We start from the raw sequence: 21030 nt of genomic DNA, 5'->3' as shown, positions 1-21030 counted from the left end.
TGATTTTGCAATTGCTGGTGCAATTTTAGAACCTGGTGCTGTGGTTCAGTTTATTTTTGTATTTATTCAAACGGTTCAAATTTCTTGATCATGCAGGATTATTATTTGAAATGCTCAGGTCGACTAGGAAGGATTCAAAATCAGCATGGAAGGTATCCTTTTCCATTGGACATGTTAACCGATCTCTGCTATGGTTTTCCTGCTATATCAAGAACTCATCCTTAGATATTTTTTCCTGATATTACAGTAGCTATACCTTATTATTTTTACTGATCATTGTAATTTGTGTACGGCTATTGTGTTAATTATGAGAAATGATTATCAGGTTTCTGATGTTATTAGCTTGTTATGTCAAACTTTGGCCATTACTTCTTTAAATGGACGACTTCGATATAAATAATCCATTGGCAAGTTATTCTCTTATTGTGATTTAAATAGGAAAACAATAGTTAGCGCTGTCAGTTTATTAATGTCTTTGTCTGCATCAACCTCACTAGGTCTAGCCAGCTTTGCTTTAAATCCAAGGAACAGACTCTGATGAGTACGGGAAACTACACGTACAAATTTTCTATGTTGCATATCTAATGTTATATACACCTAAATGTCAAATATTGCATCGTGCAGTATTCATATGCAGTGCATGTACTGCTTATCATTTGACATTGATAATTTGCAGGTAGACAGGTGCCACATCTATGATTCCATCATATAGTCTTAGGAAACTACACATCATGCAATTTTCATAAACAGGGCATGGGCGCCATTGGCACCAAAATCATATTCCGTTGCAATTATTGATTGGCTATATACTAATTATCTTATATATATTGGTGCATATATATGAACCTTTCTAATAAGATTAAAGACACTACAAATACACTTTTAACGCTTGGTTATGATCTTGAGAACATCTAATTGCTGTACCATATTTTTAATATTCACTCTAGCAAATAACCTTATAAAATTTGTATACTTTCTTTTACATAAATAATAAATATTTATGACCTCTTATAGGTTCTTATCATGGATAAGTTTACGGTCAAGATAATGTCCTACTCATGTAAGATGGCAGACATCACAGAAGAAGGGGTTTCATGTAAGTAGCCATATCTCTTTTTGGCCGTGAATTTATTTTGTGTGCAAAGACGAACATTTCTTGTACAAGTATTTCATTTTTGTGTGGGAAGGTCGTCATGGCTAGCTTTATTAAAACATCGTCTACGAGCTTACTGACGATACAGTTAGGAGGCTCATCCAACCAACTAAAAGTAGCCTTATTAGAATAACTGAAATTTGCTAGCAAATGAGCTGCTTGATTATAGGAACGGAAACAATGCTTTAAAATGACCTTTTGATGTAGGTTGGAATCCTAATTGATGATCTTTTCACTCTTGGAGGGGGAAAAGGAAGAAACAACAAGAACAAGAGGAATCACTCAAACAAAACCCAAGTCACACATCCACTAGAATAGCAGACATGAGATCCACAAGCATAACATGAACAATCAAGGGAAAATAGCACAAGGGTAAAGTTCTTTCCACTCCAAAGGAGATGAGGTCTTGATGATCTAGAGAGATCCTTCCCCCTTAGGAGGTCTTGATGATCCTATGATGGGGATCCTTCTCCCTTTGGAGGTCTTGATTCCCCAAGGAGGTACAAGGAGCAAAGCTCTCTCTAATGTCTCAATATACTTTGCTAGGAGGAGGGGAGGCCCTATTTATAGTCTTGGGCGAATAAGAGAGGAGAGGGGCCCATGGGCCTCACGACGCGCCGGATGTCCGGCCTGGATCTGCCCAACTTCTGTTGCTCTCGGGTGTCCTCAGATCGGATTTCTGTGTGGCGTCCGGATGTTCGGGCTGGTCGGACCGGATGTCGGGGGGGGGGGGGGGGGGCGGATGTCCGGCTCCTGGAGCTCTTCCAGCGCAACCTTGCTGCTGGACTTGGGCGTAGGATATCCAGGCCAGGGGCCGGATGTCTGGCCGCTGTAGCATTTCAGCGGTCTCCTTCGTCGTGCTTCTTCGACCGTGTACTTGGGGATTTGGTCTTCATTCTGAGTGTCTCCGAGGTGGCCTTCTTCATACCTAAGCACACATAGCATTTCTGATTGAGGTAGTAGTCATGTCTCACGTGGTTCGTACGGAAGCTCGTTAAGGAGAGAAGTCACCTTTGTTTCGATAGCTCTTGCACGTGCTCGTGTCATTGGTCCAGTTGGCACTTGGAGAGACGAAGGTAGGTCAATGTGGATGACCGTAGGATGCTCTGCATCATCTGCCCCCTTGGGAAAGATCCGTCCTCGGATCAAAAACTTCATCACCATGGAAGGAAGATAGATCCTTGACGTTGAATATGTCGAATATGTCGTTCATGTTGTACTTGTCTCGCGGGAGGTCGATCTTGTATGCATTGTTGTTGTAGCGTGCTAGCACCTTGAATGGTCCATCGGATCGAGGTAGGAGTTTGGACTTGCGCTCGTTGGGGAAGCGGTCTTTGCGTAGGTGTAGCCACACAAGATCTCCGGGGTTGAACACCATGGGGTACTTATTGATGTTGCGCTTGGTAGCGAGGCGGTGCACTTGGTACTCGATCATGCAACATGTATCTTCATGCATCTTCTTGAGGTAACTTGCTCATGCACTCGCGTCCATGTAGAGGCGCTCTTGTAGTGGTAGCGGTAGAATGTCCAATGGGGACAACGGGTTGAAGCCATAGACGACCTCGAAGGGAGACTTCCTAGAATGTCTTGCGTGATTGTAGGCGTAATCGGCGATGGGCAAGCATTCCTCCCACTCCTTGATGTTCTTCTTGATAAACACTCGGAGAAGTATAGAGAGGGTTTGGTTGGTGATCTCCGTTTGGCCGTCGGTTTGTGGATGGTACGATCAGAAGAGTAACTTGATGCCGAGCTTGGCGCGTAACGTCTTCCAAAAGTAGTTAAGGAACTTGACGTCGCGGTCCGACACAATCATCTTGGGCACTCCCTACAAAAGAGATTTGCAAGATGTGAAACATCGTCTATCTTGTTGCATAGAATAAAATGTGCCATCTTAGAGAAACGGTCCACAACGACAAATACCGTATCTTTTTCAGTTTGAGTTCTAGGCAAACCAAGAACAAAGTCCATACTAATATCTTCCCATGGTTGATACAAAATAGGAAGTGGCATATATAGGCCATGGGATTGAGCGGTAGACTTAGCTTTGCGGCATATGGAGCACTGGTTGGTGTAGCGTGAGATGTCGCGGAACATCTTTGGCCAAAAGTAGTTTTTGGAGAGCGTGGCGAAGGTCTTGTCGTGGTCGAAGTGTCCCATAAGTCCTTCACCATGAGCTTCTTGCAAAAGCAACAAACGAAGAGAAGACTCGGGTATCGGAAAGTTTGTTAGTCCGCATAAGATAGCCATTCTTGAGATAATATCGCTCCCAAAAATTGTTAGCTTGACATTTGTCATAAGGAATCGCAAACGAAGTATCATGCGCATACAAGCTTTTAATGTGCTCAAATCTAATAACATTCAATTCAAGTTGAGTAACTAACATGCACTTGCAGGAAAGAGCATCCGCTACTACATTTTCTTTACCCTTAATGTACTTGATGACATAAGGAAAAGACTTAATGAATTCACTCCATTTGGCATGACGTTTATTCAACTTGGTTTGACCTTTTAAGGTACTTATAAGCGTTTCATGATCCGTATGTAGGACAAATTCATGGGGTCGAAGATAATGTTCCCAACTATGCAGAACTCTCACCAAAGCATACAACTCTTTGTCATATATGGTATAATTAAGTTGTGCGCCGGAAAGTTTTTCACTAAAATAAGCAATGAGTCGCTTCTCTTGCATTAACACACCACCTATGCCATTACCACTAGCGTCGCAATGCACTTCAAAAGTTTTAGGTAAGGCAAATAATGAAGCATTCGTAAGCAAATTCTTAAGCTCATCAAATGCGGTAGCTTGGGAGGGTCCCCATATGAAGGATGCATTCTTCTTACTCAAAGCATGTAATGGTGATGCAATAGTGCTAAAATCTTTAACAAATCGATGATAGAAACCGGCTAGGCGAAGGAAACTACGCACTTGTTGCAAATTGGTTGGTTGTGGCCAAGTTTTAATAGCGTCAATCAACTCATGAACTTGAACACCCTTAGAAGAGACAACAAAGCCCAAGAAAACAAGCTTATCAACACCAAAAGTGCATTTTTCCATGTTAGCGTAAAGTCGCTTGTTTCTAAGAACTTGCAAGACATCTCTAAGATGTTTGACATGATCTTCAAGAGATTGACTAAACACAAGTATATCATCAAAGTATACCACAACGCAAATGCCAATATATTTGCGAAGAACATAGTGCATCATACACATAAAAGTGCTAGGTGCTTGAGATCCCATAGACATGACTAACCATTCATATAGACCAAATTTGGTTTTAAAAGCCGTTTCCATTCGTCACCCTCTTGCATGCGAATTTGACAGTAGCCACTTTTAAGGTTAATTTTTGAGAAAATGGTGGCGCCACTAAGTTCATCTAGCATGTCATCAAGGCGTGGAATGGGGTGTCTATACCGAACGGTGATAGTATTGATGGGACGACAATCGGAACACATGCGAAAACTGCCGTCTTTCTTAGGCACAAGAATAACCGGAACAACACATGGACTTAAGCTCTCGCGTACATACCCGTTTTCCATGAGATGTTGGACTTGCCTTTGGATCTCGTTTGTCTCGTCGGGGTTGACGTGGTATGGTGCCTTGTTAGTAGAGGTGTGCCGGAAACGAGGTCGATGCGGTGTTCGATTTCGCGAAGTGGGGGAAGTCCTGGAGGTAGCTCATCGGGGAACACGTCCGCGAACTCCTGCAACAAATGAGACAAACACCGAAGGTAGATGTTGTGAAGTATTAGTTCTCACCGCTTCATCTTTGCACACAAGTACAAAGTGAAGAACACTCGACGGGCTCTCACTTACATCCCTCATGTCTCTTTTCGTGGCTAAAAGCACTAAGTTTTTCTTGTTGCTCATTGTGGAGTCACTCAATTTATGCTTGTGGCGCTCACTCTCTTTTTGGTGGTTCACTCACTCACTATTCTCTCCACGATGGGTTGAAGCTTGCTTGTCGGTGATGACTTGACTTGGCGACATGGGTCGAAGCACGTATTCCTTGCCCTTCATCTTGAAGCTATAGTGATTGGTTCGTCCGTTGTGGATGACGCCGCAGTCGAATTGACAAGGTCTTCCAAGGAGGAGGTGGCATACGGACATGGGAACCACATCACACTCCAATGTGTCTTCATATACACCAATCTTGAAGGAGACTTGAATGGTGTGCTCCACTTGAATGGTGCCGGAGTCACTTAGCCATTGGACCTTGTAGGGGCGAGGGTGCTTCTTCTTGACCAACTGTAGCTTGGAGCATAACTCGTCGCTTGCCAAATTGTGGCAACTTCCGCCGTCGATGATGACCTTGACGGAACGTCCATTGATGCCCGCTTTGGTGTGGAAGATATGGCAACGTTGGCCTTCATCTTGTTGGTGTTGAAGTGTCAAGACCTTGGAGACAACGAGAGCGGGGCTTGAATCATTGTCACAAAAGACTTGAGCGCCTTCATCTTCATTCACTTGACGGTGATGGCCACATGCTCAAGTGCTTCCATTTCTTCTTTGCTCATGGAGTTGTAGGTGCCATCATCATTGGCGATCATGGTGCGCCGTGTGGGACATTGTTATGTCTTGTGGCCACGGTCTTGGCAAGTGAAACATTGAATGAAACTTGTCTTGGCAGTAGCATCCATTGGAGTAGTTGATGATGAAGCTCTTGGCTTGTAGTTGCTTGTGGTAGGACGACTCGAAGAAGTCATTGGTTGCTTGGAACTTGACTTGTCGCATTGCTTGGTGAAGCTCGAGTATTAGTTGTTGGAGGTGCCGGGGTTGTGGAAGCTTGAGTATATGAACCGTAGGTCTTGGAAGAGTACTTGAAGTAATCTTGCACTTGTTGCTCCGCCTTGGTCGCTTGGTGCACTAGCTCGAGGAGGTTGGAGTACGGTTGGAAATCTGCAATTTTCTTGATTGGATGGTTGGGTCCATTCAAGAAACGCGCCATAGTTTGCTCGTCATCTTCCTTGACATTGTCTCGAATAATGGCAATCTGACTTTGTGCCTTGCTTGAGGAGTTGTAGCTTCGTGAAGAGATCACAGCTATAATGGGTAGGCACAAAACGGGCTCTCATGACATCCTTCATTTGTGTCCAAGTTGTGATGGGTTGCTCGCCTTTCTCTTGGCATCGCTCGATGACTTGCTCCCACCAAATGAGAATATAATCTTGGAATTCAAGTGATGCCATGGCTACCTTCTCTTCCTCGTCGTAGTTATATGAAGACGGAATATCTTGTCCATTTTTAATGCCCAAGAGAGGTAGTCTTCGGGATCGGTGCCTCCGGAGAAGTTAGGCCTGTTGAACTTGCGCTTGGCGTAGCATTGCTCGTCATCATGTCGATGGTGTCGTCGCTCGTGTCTTGGAGGTGGGTCTTCAACCTCTTGCTCTTCTTGATTAGCGTGACGCTGAGAGCAAGGGATTCGTGCTCGGTTCCTCCTTTCGTGGCGTTCCTCAACGCGAGCGGCTTCATCTTGTTGCTCTTGCTGGAGCGCTTCCTCTTGCTCACACACTTGACGGTTGTTCTCTTCTACGACGCGGTTGGCTTCTCGGAGAGCAGTTGTGCCTCAAGTGCTCGTTCCTCACGGCGTTGTTGCTCTTGCTGTAGTGCGTCGCTGTCTTGGTTTTCTTGGCGTTGGCGTTGTCGAGCTTCCTCTTGGTCCATGGCATCTTGTTCTTGGCGACGATGTCGTTCGTGCTCTCGAAGGCAGTCGTGCAAACCATTGCCATGAAAGGGATTTTGTGGAGCTTGATGATCTTGATGGTCATCGCGACGATGAGAACGAACTCATGGAAGACTTGCGTTGGAAGATGAGTTCGAAGAGTGTCGACTCGAGTGGCGCCTCTTGAAGACGAAGATGTTGAAGACGCGCGATTGACCATCATGTGTCGAAATTCTTTCATTTGGGTGGATAGCTTGGCGTCAAGATAGTCCCGATTCCTTGCTTCCGAGTGGCGTAAGTCGGTGGCGAGTTGCTCGATGCAGTCGCCTAAAGCTTCACTCTCTTGATGTAGAGCTCGTTGAACGCCGAAAAGTTGTCCTTTAGTGACGTAGTCGTGCGCTTCGTCTTGCTCCTTGAAGAGCGGGTTCGATGTGCTTGGCCTATCCATGATGATCGAGTGGAGGTAAGTAAGAAATGAGAGAACAATACCGAAGTTATCTTTCCTCAAGATTGTAGATGTGTTGAGTATCACTCAATATAATGCTATAACAGGAGAATTGGTACCGGGTTTGTTTCTCACACCTACAAAAGTAAAGCTTATGAAGTAGCTTGGTGAGGATAAGTGGCACAAAATTTATGCAATTGTTAGCAAGATTCAATAATTGTGAGGCGCCGGATGTCCGGGGACGGCAATCCGTGGATGAATTTTGAAGATGAACTTGGTTAAAGAAAATTTTTGTGGATGTAAATGGGGAGAAATATGTGCAGAAGCTAGATCCACCTGCAACACTTCGAATTCATGGATCAAAATCATCAAACCAACAAATCACAATTTTTTTTGGTATGATTATTTTTGTGGGGATTTTCGAAATTGGGCAAAAACATACAAAATTAGGCTAGAAAGGGGGGGGGGTAGGGACACCAAGATGTCAATCAACCTATGCTCTGATTCAAGATGATGTAGGGTGGAACCCTAACTAATGATCTTTTCACACTTGGGGGGGGGGGGGGGGGAAGAAACAACGAGAACAACAAGAGGAATCACTCAAACAAAACCCAGGTCACACATCCACTATGAGATCCACAAGCATAACATGAACAATCAAGGGAAAATAGCACAAGGGTAAAGTTCTTCCCACTCCAAAGGAGGTGAGGTCTTGATGATCTAGAGAGATCCTTCTTCCTTAGCAGGTCTTGATGATCCTATGATGGGGATCCTTCTCCCTTAGGAGGCCTTGATTCCCCAAGGAGGTACAAGGAGCAAAGCTCTCTCTAATGTCTAAATATACATTGCTAACCCTAGCTAGGAGGGGAGGCCTATTTATAGTCTTGGGCGAATAAGAGAGGAGGAGAGGGGTACATGGGCCTCATGCCCGGCTGTTCACGCGTAGGTGCCGGATGTCCGGGCTGGGGCTCAGATGTCTGGCGGTTCACGACGTGCCGTATATCCGGCCTGGGTCTGCCCAACTTTTGTTCCTCTCGGGTGTCCTTGGGCCGGATTTCCGGGCGGGGTCCGGATGTCCGGTCTGGTATGGCTGGATGTCCGGGGCGGGACTGGATGTCCGTCTCCTGGAGCTCTTCCAGCGCAGCCTTGCTGCTGTTGGTACTGGACTTGGGCGCCGAATATCCGGCTAGGGGCCGGATGTCCGGCTGCTGTAGCATTTCAGTGGTCTTCTTCGTCGTGCTTCTTCGTCCGTGTACTTGGGGACCTGGTCTTCATTCCGAGCGTCCCCGAGGTGGTCTTCTTCATACCTAAGCACACACAGCATTTCCGATTGAGGTAGTAGCCATGTCTCACGTGTTTTGTACGGAAGCTCGTAAAGAGAGATGTCACCTCGGTCTCGATAGCTCTTGCTCGTGCTCGTGTCATCGGTCCACTTGGCACTTGGGGAGACGAAGGTAGGTCCATGGGGATAACCAACCGTAGGATCCTCCGCATCACCTTCCCAATCAAAGCACCTAAGTCCACACATTCTGCAAAAAATGCTGCTGCCGTGTCCCACCGTCACACTCACCCCTGCATCCACATTCAATTTTGTGAATCTAGGGTCCGGCCTACTCCATTTATTTTCAGATATAACAGGCGTTGGGAATGAAACTCCTGAAAATTGCTTGCAATCGATAAAACTGAAAGTGGCCACCTCCATGCTGGTGGAACAGGTCCATTATGAGTAATTTGCCACGAATCCACCACAAGAACCAGCTGCCAACTTAAAAAGTTGCTTGAAGTTCAAAGTCGGATGCAACCTTAGCTGATTATCTGGCATAGTTAAATATGTTCCAAGTATAACCGAACCTGACCTCGGTCCTGGTCAACCATCTATATCATGACGAGATGTGTCCAGAGGTCCCTCGCATGCATGCATTGGAACAATAAATGCCGTATGTCCTCTGCTCCTGGTGGCAAACTGGACAAGCTCCATTGGACCCGACATGCCTGTTAGTTAGGATTTCTAAATGACATATGGGTGTAGGACATGTAGGTACATTTTCTAACGTTCTGGGTCAAACTTAATCATGTGACCCAGACAACAATGGGTTTGATATATATTTGTCAAAAGTGGGATTAAAATATATGTTATCCTGAACCTTCCAAATGACGGAACATATATGACATTTGGATGATACATTTTATATAACTTTTACCATCCTGGAGGTTGTTTTTTCAAATTTTGTGACATTCCAGATGCCGCAACCGGCAGATAGCACTCTCATTGTAGATTATCCGCTTTACATGCGATATGCCTACTGTTTTCTTTCTAGAAGTTTTTCTTACCTCATACACGTCTTGCATTGAAAAGCCCTTTTGACGTTATTGTCATAATTTGCAAATCTATTTTGATGGAGCGTATCTTTGAGTGAAGATCCTATGATTTGATTCAAGGAATTTCATCATGTCATCACATAAAATTATGGGTGTTGGTTTTCGGTGGCAACTGTTGGATTATGATATCTCTTGCGAGGGCTATATAACTACCTTATATGCACTTGAGGGTGACGAATCTTCAATAGATCCAATGGTAGCTTGAAAAGTTCCTGCCTCTGTAGGTGTGCCCACAAAATTTATTAAAATGCCATCTATGTTATCTAAAAGAACTGCCTTTGGCCTATAATTGTGCGACAACCGTGCCTGTCTGGAAGTTGCGCCGATGCACCATAACAGGTTTCTATAGTAGTTTTGCCTTAACTGCCCTTATCTGTTGCTAACCTTCTATGGTACTTAGCATCTTGCTGCCGTGCCCATCGCTCCTGAACTGTTACATGCCCGTTGTTATTAAATATTTTTATTGAATTACATGCACCTAACCAGTTCACCCAAAAGTTTAAGCTAATGGGGGAAGGATGGCTAATATATTTCAACAATTCTGAGCTTGCATCTTGAACCTTTTAATTCCATCAAAATGCGATTTCTTGTAACATTGTACATGATTCTTCCATTAAGTCTAAGCAATTATAGTCATTTTCCAGTGGTTGAAGATCTATACAAACGGAGACAGCCATTGCCTTCACTGGATGCTATATATTTCATCCAACCAACTAAAGAAAAGTAAGTTCTTGTTTGTATGACTATTTGTTTAGCTTGAAGTAATTTTTGTTGGATACAATCTCTATATATATTCAAACTCTGCACCATATTGCTGTTATATTCAGAAATGCTGACAAGTTAGTATTAGGGTCTAATAAGGTGAGTTTATCATCTACTTCAGTCCGAGCATGTACTCTTTTATGGGTCTATGTTGGACATCGGTTGGAATCTTTATTTTCAGAAAGTTGACTTGTAATAGGGTATTCACATATTTGTTTTTTTGCGGGTGACATATTTGTTGCATCACCTACAATATCAGTGTTAGAGTTGTACTCCCTAACTGTATAAGCTACGTATGTAGTCCATATTGAAATCTCTAAAAGGACTTATATTTAGGAACGGAGGGAGTATATATTAGCCGTGTAACATCCTAACTGTATAAGCTTTTTTTTTTGCATACTTATCACTCCTGCGTACATCACATCTATCGGCCTATGGCCTCATAGAAATACAAGTCAGCATATTTTCTCACATGTTGTTAGAGCCTAGTTCCTCCCCTCCCCCATAATAATCGATTTGCCATGAATCCCCCCCCCCCCCCCACCCCTCTCGATCTGTCAACAATTGGTTCCCTACACAGTCGAGATCGATTTCCCCGTGCAACAACTCAACCCCGACCTGATCGATCCCACAGCAGCACCTCCACGTCTGCAGCCTCTATCGAGGTCAGCACTGCAGGCTGCCTTGCCGCCCGCCGCTTTCGCCAGGGGCTGCTCTTCCAATTCTGTGCAGGCTGCTGCCGGCCGTCCCTGTCTGGAGCCACAGCTCTCTAACGGCTCCTCTCCTGGCCGCTAGCGCCCCCGGCTCTCCCCCGTGGCTCGGTGCCTTGTCTGACCCTCGTCTGCAGCCGGTTCGTTGGCTGCTGCTGCCTCTGCTCCCACTTTGGTTCAGTACGGTTACTTCCTTCTCGCTTTACGATATCTTTGTTGGACTCTCTCATTGTCTTTTCTTCCCCAAGTCAGTTTGTTATAGCTTCAGGCCTTTTTCGGATGCTACTTGGGCTAGCGATCCTTCGGACCGCTGGTCCCTTTCTGCTTACTGTGATTTTCTTGGTGGTTCTCTCATTGCCTGGAAGATGAAGAAACATCCAACAATATCCTGCTTGAGTGCAGAGGCTGAGCTTAGAGCTATGGCTCTTTTGACAATAGAGGTGACTTGGCTACGATGAATGCTTGAGGATTTTTGGTATTTCTGTCTTCACACCCACTCCCTTCTTCTCTGACAATACATGTGCTATGAGTATTGTGCGAGACCCCGTGAAGCATGAGCTCACCAAGCATATTGGTGTCGATACTTTCTTTGTGCGCTCCCATGTGCAGGATCAGGTGACTGCTCTTCAGTATGTGCCTTCAGAGTTGCAGTTGGTGGATTTCTTCACGGAGGCCCATATTATAGCACATTCTGGCTTGTACCTCTCCAAACTCAGTGTTGTTAATCCACCATGAGTCTGAGGGGTTGGGGGTTGTTTTTGGTGGTTGTTAGAGTTGTATATATTAGCCGTGCAGTATCCCAATTCTACAAGGGGTTTTCAGCATATTTACCACACCAGTACATATATATATTTCGGCCTATGGCCTCATGGAAATACAAGTTGCATATTTCCTCAGTCACAACCATAAGATGAATGTCAAATAAAAGGCAAACTATCAGATTTACAATCCATTCAGAGGGTTCTATATTCTTGATTAAACGTACATGTGGTTTATTGAAGTCATCTTCATAGCTCCACAGGGCTTCTTGTTAGACCCGAGCTACTGAAATAACTATCACTCCTCACATTCAGACAATCATCAGAACAACGAGGAAATTGGGGGAATTTTACTTAGGGTTTTGACACCAACAGAGGTGCGAGATAGAGCCAGTCGGGTCATGGCGGCTAGGGTTTAACCCTTTACAAAACGAGATACCTCCACTACCTACAAATCCTTGGCTTTATAGCCATTACAGCAGCTGTAAAGTAAAACAGAAAGGAGGGGAGCAGGTGAAGTTGTCGGATGGTAAACAGCGACAAGAAGACAGCTGGTCACCATCCGATTGAATTTTAACGTCGAATCTGAGCTCACTCTGGTGCGAAGTGGTAAGTGAGGTCTTGGACCGTTGGATGCAGATTGGGCGGATGAATTTGAACTTTAGGCGAAGCGGTAAGTTATGTGTTAACTGAAGAATCGTTCTGGTATTGATTTCTCCAGTTAGGGCCTGACACTTCAGTCCTCCTATTGGCGCACCTGCTAGCATAAAAAGAAACAAAATAGTACCTCAATTACCTGCTATGACAGTGTGGCACCCCCGAAGAGGAGCTTGGCAGTGTGATTTGGTGCTCCTGCTCTCCTGCCCCAGCAGCCACAGTGGATAGAACTTGAGAAACTCCAAGCTATTCCTTCATCTCACCGGAAAAGCTCCCAAGGAAAAAAACTCTTTTCATCTCCATCCCATTCTCTATTTCATCCAGAAAATGTCAAACCCGTTTACTCTTACAAATTTTGAACTCCTTCATATCTGTACAAAGGCTGTACCTTTTTATGCCACTGCAAAATGATTTTGAACCCTTGTATACCTCTTGTCCATTAGACAGACCATTAGAGCTGTAAAAAGACAATTTTGCTCTTGGCCACTTAGACATTGCAAGTATCTCTCTGTTAGTTCTTCGTCATTCCTTCTCTGATTCTCTGCCTAGGGTTCTTATAGTAGATTGCCCCAAACATAAAATCATCTCTCCTTATCCTTGACGCACCTTAGATTTTCTCCACTTCTCCTTTTAAGATACTTAGATCAATAACACAATGAACCAATATAATATAGAAGTAAAAGAGAAAAATCTTTGCCTGATAGACACCCTCATCACGTAGGCCCCAGAACCGCAACGCCTATGGCCACACTCCTTCCCGGAACCCTCGTTTGCTGCTCCCACCACCCCCACCCCACCCCCTCACCGGCTCTTCTGCATGAAGGCTGCTGTTGTGCACCCTGCTCGGGACCATGCAAAGGGCCAAACCTCCGCATGGTGGCATGTGGAGTCGAATGCTGGACCTGGTTGCTCTTCAATACACGCCTTCCGAGTCAAAGTTGGCTGATTTCTTCATGAAGGCCCAGACTACAACGTATCACAGCTTTTATACTGGCCCATGGCCTCATGGGAATACAAGTTGCATATTCCTAACAAGTTTCACTCTGATATTTTTTCATGCATCATTGTCGATTTTGTTCATTAACCATCATATGGTGGTGATTGCAGCGTTGTTATGTTCCTCTCTGACATGTCAGGAAGAAGCCCGTTATACAAGAAGTACGCCTGAATAAACATGAACTACCACCCACATCTTTTATGCACAGTTGCTTTTGTGGTTAATTTATTGACACACTGTTGCTCGTGTTGTAGGGCGTATGTGTTTTTCAGTTCTCCCATACAGAAAGACTTAGTTGCTCAAATAAAAAGGGATTCAAGTATATTACCTCGTATTGGTGCACTTAGTGAGGTTACCTTAGCTTTTTCGTTCCTTTCTATTTTATACTTGAGTATTGTTAAAATGAAAAAGTGTTCTGTTGGCTATTCACTATTTGTTCTCCATGTCATTTCCAGATGAATTTGGAGTACTTCCCTATTGATTCCCAGGTATCCTAGTTCTTTGAAAGATTATTTGTTCAGATACAGTATGTTGCTTGATACATGTTCCGTAATTGTTATTTTTGACACATGTTTCCCAATAAATATTATTTCACACATGATTTAACGGCAGATGCTAATTTGACTTGACGCCTCACGTTGGCTCAGTCATGAGATTCTCACAAATAAAAGGGGGAAGATATTGCTGTTTAGATTACAGTGAAATTCAATTAGCAGTATAGGATTCTTCGTGCCTTTTCCTTTTGATTTTTTGGTCCTGCTTTGTCATTTTATAGAGCATGTAACTGATGCTCCATTGTGAAAAGATCCATAAGCATATCTCTAGACGGGTTTATGTGTTTTCTGTATTTGTCCTAGCACTAGATGTTGCTACGGTAAGGTTATCACTCGTCAGTTTTGATATTTTGAATTAAATTGGAGATGCTCCGATAGAATCACTAGCATCAAACCACAGAATCTAGTGGTCCTACTTGATTCTACCAACAATAAACTTTCTATAGTTTTCCATGTACTTAGAAAATGATACTCCCTCCGTTCCTAAATATTTGTCTTTTTAGAGATTTCAAATGGAATACCACATACGGATGACATATTTTAGAGTGTAGATTCACTCATTTTGCTCCGTATGTAGTCATTTGTTGAAATCTCTAGAAAGACAAATATTTAGGAACGGAGGGAGTACAATTTAATGTGTACTCCAAAAGCCTTGATTTGAAAACTATAATCCAATGAAATCGTTGTTTATGCAAATTTATGAATAAGTTTAGACTTAATCTAAATAGATGGAAGGTGATTTTGAACATAAAAAGACATATGCATTAATTATTTATATTTTAAAAACTAAGATCATAGCAAATTACATAAGTAATCTTACAATTTTTTGCTAGAATTGTAAGTGTTGCCGCCAGGTATTGGAGGCAGCACTGTAACCGCAAGCCCAAACATGCAGCGCAGTCCGTAACCACAATACCAACAGTTGGGCCTTAGGTAGGCACATGGCTAATCCTTGGCGGCCAATAAGTCCAAGTTTAACCCTAGGGAAATATATCTCTATTAGGAAGTTATCTTTACTTTCCAAACTGTTAAGATTTGGTTTGCTTTCCAAGTTATGTGATCTCTCTAATCTATATAAAAAAAGTAAAAAAAAAGGTACGATGCTTTTGTCGGATACGCATCTCCCTTGTTGCCCGCTGACTCTTGACGGTGTTCCCTACATTGATCCCGTCTTGCACATGCGCCGTCTCTCGGTGCTTGGTGCTCGTCCGCCTGTGATGTTGTCACCTCCGACGTCTTCTGCATGCTGTGTTGTACCCTCTGTAGTGACTTTTCTCATGACTTCCACCGGTGGTGATGCTCGCTAACACCGACTTCTACAGATGGTCGCTCTTCTGCGACTTCTTGCATGGCCTCTCACATGGCCGTAGTGGTCGCTCTTCAGCCACTCCTCTCGTGATCTCCGCCCATGGTGATTCTACACTGACTCGTCTCGTGACTTTCACTGGCCATGCTGGTGCATCTGACTCCATTGACTGCGCTTTGCACACACATCTTCCCTTGGCGCTTGGTGCTTGTCTGCATGCGGCCTCGTCTCCCCCATTGGCCTCTGCAGACGATACTGGTCATGGTACACTGCCTCCCCTAGCGGCATCCACAGGCGGTGGTGGCCGCTCCTCTTTCGGTGTTACTACATTGACTACTTCAGCCATGTCCTTCACCGAGCAGGAGATTGTGCGACTTCGTGACCTGCTTATTGCCTTCGATTCTTCCTTGCCAGGCGCACCTACGTCGACCTCTTCAATTGACTGAGTAGGAGATTAAGCACTTCGGGCTGCTAGCTGCATCCTCTAGTTCTCCACTGACAGATTCTGTTGCTTCTGCTACCGCCTCTTTTGGCATTTTGAGACCACCTTCTACACAAGCAGGTATATCTCCGTGGATTCTTGATGCTGGAGCATCTTATCATATTACTCATGATTCATCCACTCTGTCTTCTTTTTGACCTCTCAATTGTTCTGTTCATATTCTTACTGTTGATGGTAACTCCCCCCGGTTAATGTCCGAGGCATACTTAGCACTTCATCTTTTCATGGATGTTGCTCATGTTCCTCGACTTACCATGCAACTCATGTTCTGTTCCGAACCACCACATTGGTGCTCTCCTTGGTGCTAGCCGCCAGCGCCGTGACTCCGAGGGTCTCTCGGAGCTTGACTAGCTTCACGTTCCCACCGGTGCCAGTACCTCCAGTTTGTCCACCTCTGTTGCCTTGTCTACTAGCTCTTTTTAGTAGTGGTATCATCGCCTTGGTCACTTGTGTGGCCAGGGGCGGAGCCAGGATTTGACCATAGGGGGGCCAAGAGACGACACTCGCTATAATGCTACATGTTTATATTTTGTCTTGCACATATAAGCACACGAATATATATGTGCTTTGGCAATTATTGATTTAAATTTAGCTATCTACAAGAAGAGTAGGATTTAGCAATCTCATCAGAGTTGAATCCAAATTTTCAACGCCGTGGTTAAGGATTATATTGAAACAAGTGGTTTAGTAAGAAATTTATTCTATCCTTCTCTTCATTTTTTCAATAGGAAAGTATAGCTAATATAAAAATATATAAGATATGTTTTTCTCATCTGCTCACAGTTACTAAGGCATGAACACATCAAAAGAAGTAGATTACCAGAATAGAATATACCTTGAAAAATTGGTTGGTGGCAAGTTCACTGGATTATGAACGTGATTGCCCTAGTTGATCAACAATGTGAGTGCCCAAGTTGATCAGCAGCGTGAGTGCTTGATTAGCCACCAACCACAATCAGCAGCGGCTGTCCAAGCATCTCTGTGAGCCCTAGTTGAAACGAGTAGCAAAGGAACCACCAACTTCTTTGATCTAGATCTAGGAGAAATGAAGGCTGGAGGCAGGAGGACGGCCGTCTGAATCTTTTAGGGTAAGATGGAAGCGGCAAGTTTTTTTGCATCACTATAATCATGGAGATGACAATTAACGCCAAAAGCTGGGAGCGAGTGAGGCCTTGGCTGGGCTTTCTTTATTTTGGCAGAGTTTACGCATCACTCAGGGAGCCTAAAACAACACATGAGTCAGGGGGCCATCACGTAAGTGCCATTGCTAATACGGAGTACTTATTGTTGTCAACAAGATCGATTGGGAGGGGGGGTTGGGGGGGGGGGGCGACCCCTGCTCGCCCCCCTTGTCTACCCCATTGTGTGGCTCTCGTTTCTCATCCTTAGTTTGACGTGGTCTTCTTGAATCCGTCTCCGGTGGTGTGTTTTTATACTGTTAAGGTTGTCAGCTTGGTAAACAGGTCCGGTTGCCTTATCCTCAAAGCAGTGGAGGCCATCGCTACTATATTATCTTTATAGATGATTTCTCTCAACACACATGAATATATTTTATGTCTTCTCGTAGTGAGGTCTTATCTATCTATAAGCGTTTTGCTGCCATGGTTCACACTCAGTTCTCTACGCCTATTCATGTGTTCTGTGTTGACTCCGCCGGAGAGTATATCTCCAACATGTTGCATGGAGTCCTTGCTGAGCAGGGTAACCTTGCTCATTTCTCTTGTCCTGGTGCTCATGCTCAGAATGGCGTGGCTGAGCGCAAGCATCGTCACCTTGAGACGACTCGTGCATTGACGATCGCCACTTCTCTTCTGCCTCACTTTTGGGCTGAAGCTGTCTCCACTTCCACCATCTCATCAACCTTCAGCCATCCACTGCTTTGTAGGTTGGCGTTCCTTTTGATGTCTCTTTGATCTTCCTCCTGATTATTTGGCGATTCGTTTGCTATGTAGAGTGACGAGCATAAGGGATATTGTTGTTGGGATCCTGTCGGTCATCGAATGCGTATTTCTTGGGATGTAACTTTTGACGAGTCTTGTTTATTCTACCCTTGTCCATCTTCCTTGACCTTTTTCCTGGAGGATATCTCTTTTCATTTTTCCCAACACTCCTATCACTGCTGTCGAGCCCTTGTCCATCCGTCCTACTGCTCCTGCTTTTTTGACTATTGCAGATCCGCCGCCGCCATCTCCTATGGTTTCCTTACCTCGTTTACCATAGAATTCCACACCTTCATCCCCGGTGGCTTTCCCGGCTCCATCACCCGAATCTATCCCGGTGATTCCTCGTATTCTCCCATCTTTTTCTCACTTTTATACTCGTCGTTCACGTGTTGTGGATGCGTCTACTGATGCGCCATCTACTTCTGATGTGTCATCTTCCTCGTCTCAGCCTAGTTATGGCTTACGTCCTCGTCCACTTCCGCTTGTTCATTGCCTTGGTTTTCCATGCGTTGGTGCTACTGTTTCTTGAGCTGACCTCTTATCGTGATGCTGTTGTTCATCCCGAGTGGCAGCTTGCGATGGAAGAGGAGATTGCTGCTCTTGAGCACATTGACACGTGGGATCTTATTTATCTTCCTCCCGTGTTCGTCCCAACACTTGTAAGTGGGTCTACAAGGTTAAGACTTGCTCCGATGGTTCTCTTGAGCACTACAAAGCTCGTCTTGTGCCTCGTGTCTTTCAGCAGGAGCATGGTCATGGTTACGATGGAACTTTTCTCACGTGGCCCTATGACCATTGTTCGCACACTTGTTGTGGACTCTGTCCGCCATTGTTTTGTATCTCAGCTTGATGGTAAGAACGCCTTTCTTAATGTGAGTTGCGTGAGGAGGTTTACATGCATCTACCACCTGGGTATTCTATTTCAGATGGCATGGTCTGTCATCTTCGTCGCTCTATCTATGGCCTTAAGAAAGCTCGTCGTGCTTGGTTTGAGTGTTTTGCCTATGTGGTGACTGCCATTGGTTTTCCGGCGAGCACTCATGATCTTGCATTGTTTGTTCACCTTTCACCTTGTGGTCAGACTCTTCTTCTCTATGTTGATGACATGATCATCATTGGCGACGACCCTGAGTACATTGCCTTCGGTAAGGCACGTCTTAGTGAGCAGTTTAGTTTCTAGCCGTGTACTCCTTTGTATTTTTGCATATTGTACCATACCAGCACGTGTATATATACTTGCCTATGACCACCTGGGAAACAAGTTGCATATTTCCTAATATATGGTAGCTTGGCGATGGCTGGCGTGGTGGCAGTGGTGGTTGTTGGCGGCGGCAATGGCATGTGGCGCAGCGTGCGCCTTTGATGGTGACGGTGCGGGTGTGCCAGAACCTGGGTGGAAACACAACTCACCTGGTTGCCACTGCTGATGCGGCGCCCGTGGGCCTCGTTCCCCTCATTGGAGGCGTCACTGTGGGTGCTCCAATCCATTTCCCGCAGTCAAAGGGTGTTTGTTGCTCTCCGCGATGCGCGAGCTCCCTGTCACTTGCTCCTTCGAGGCATCATCTCAGGAGGCCATGGCCTACCCATATGAGCTTCTGTCGCGTGGAGAGTTGCCATGTCAGCGCCGGTCGCGTGGGTGACGAGCCATCGACTTAGGTGGTGCGTGCCTTGGAGCAGGTGTGGAAGTCAGATCGATGGCTTCGGATATCGTCATCTTGTTTAGAGTGTCGGCTCTGGTCGCTTGGGTGGCAGAGCTATCGGCTGGCTTGGTTCGTGGCCTCGGGGCCGTTGTGGAAGTTGGAGTGGCGGCACTGAATATGGTTGTAGGGTGTCTACTCTAGCCACACCGCAAGTGACTCACTTGGGGCGCTACCTCGGGGCTAGTGTGGATGCAGGCGTGCGGCTCCGAGATCCACCATTACATTGTAGGGTGTCGTCTCCTCCGAAATCCATCGTTGCATTGTAGGGTGTCGTCTCTGGCCACTTGGGTGGTGGAGTCGCCCGCTTGGCTGGTACGCAACCTTGGGGTTGGTGTGCGCGCGTCACAACTATATCATTTCTAGCCAATTTTTCTCATTAATTGGTCAATTCTCTTGATGAAAAGGCAGAGCTCCGGTCAATTGCTTGATTTTTTGAGTATATACTAGTGTAAAGCTTGCGATTTGATGTGGGTAAACCCGTGCATGGGTGGCCCGGCCCGGCAGGCTTGGCCCAAAGCCCAGCATCCAGGCCGGGCTCGGGCCTCTCTCACCCATGGCCCGGCCTGAAGCCTGGGAAAACATGATTTTTGGGATATTACAGGAAAAACAGGTATAATCCCAGAAAACATGAATTTTTATATTGGGATGTTATAAACTGAATTTCGCATCGTGTTAGTCTAACAATTATTGTGCTTCTTGTCTAATGTCTTTCCACGAAGAGACATCATTTCACCAAGGGCATGTCTTTTCACGAAGCAATATCATTGACCAAGGGACCTATCTTTCCATGAAGAGACATCATTTCACGAAAGGATGTGTATTTTAACCAAAGGACATGACTGTTCGTAAGCCCCAAGTGCCAAGACCTAACGGACTTGATTTATCCTTCATGTAACACTTTTTTTATGGCGATGTGGTTTAACGTGGATGCTGCATTAGGAATCAGTTTAAAAATAAAGAGGACTTATATTCTTACTGGGAGAGCATGGATGTACCTAAGCTGGCAGCAATTTTATAGTAATTCCTTTTGTCTGGCATAGTGTACTCATGGTGATTGTGTGCAGGGTTTCATAACTGACCATGAAAGGGCATTGGAAGAGCTTTTCTGTGAGAGTGCAGAAGGCTTCAACAAATACAATGCTTGTTTGAATGCAATGGCTACTCGTATATCTACAGTATTTGCATCAATGAGGGTATGTATGTTCATTCCCCTTCAAGTCCTACCCGAATTAGGATTGTTGGTACAGCAGCAAAAAAGTGCCTTATCTCTGTTAGGAAGTATTAGTACTGGTCTAGGAGTCCTTATTGGTCTATGTTTACTTTCCTTGCATCTCCAGTATTGTGTAATATATATATGCCCCTTGGGCCTTCAATGAAGATAAGTTGCTTTCCTAACATGGTATTAGATCTTAGGTTATTTTTTTTCAGGCGCCGCAACTCGCCCTCCCGATCCAATCTCTCGCGTCGCTGATGCTTTTTTCCTGCTAAACATCGCTGCCGCCCTG

The 21030-nt window shown here is 44.9% G+C and overlaps 1 protein-coding gene across 6 annotated transcripts in view; it reads left to right on the top strand.

Annotated features, from left to right (window-relative positions):
* Positions 1 to 21030, top strand: part of LOC109773927 (probable protein transport Sec1a) — an 87645-nt gene that overhangs the window by 5332 nt on the left and 61283 nt on the right. For all 6 annotated transcript variants that reach the window (XM_020332656.4, XM_020332655.4, XM_073501311.1 and 3 more), the window contains 7 exons: positions 97 to 152; positions 1015 to 1096; positions 10281 to 10359; positions 13631 to 13681; positions 13775 to 13871; positions 13976 to 14008; positions 20590 to 20718. In XM_020332656.4, the coding sequence (XP_020188245.1) occupies positions 97 to 152; positions 1015 to 1096; positions 10281 to 10359; positions 13631 to 13681; positions 13775 to 13871; positions 13976 to 14008; positions 20590 to 20718 (527 nt within the window). The remainder of the gene's footprint in view (positions 1 to 96; positions 153 to 1014; positions 1097 to 10280; positions 10360 to 13630; positions 13682 to 13774; positions 13872 to 13975; positions 14009 to 20589; positions 20719 to 21030) is intronic.

Source organism: Aegilops tauschii, chromosome 6, assembly GCF_002575655.3.
Source record: "Aegilops tauschii subsp. strangulata cultivar AL8/78 chromosome 6, Aet v6.0, whole genome shotgun sequence".
In the NCBI taxonomy this organism is placed as follows: domain Eukaryota; kingdom Viridiplantae; phylum Streptophyta; class Magnoliopsida; order Poales; family Poaceae; genus Aegilops; species Aegilops tauschii.
The sequence above is the reverse complement of the archived record's forward strand: the minus strand, read 5'-3'. Positions and strand labels throughout refer to the sequence as shown.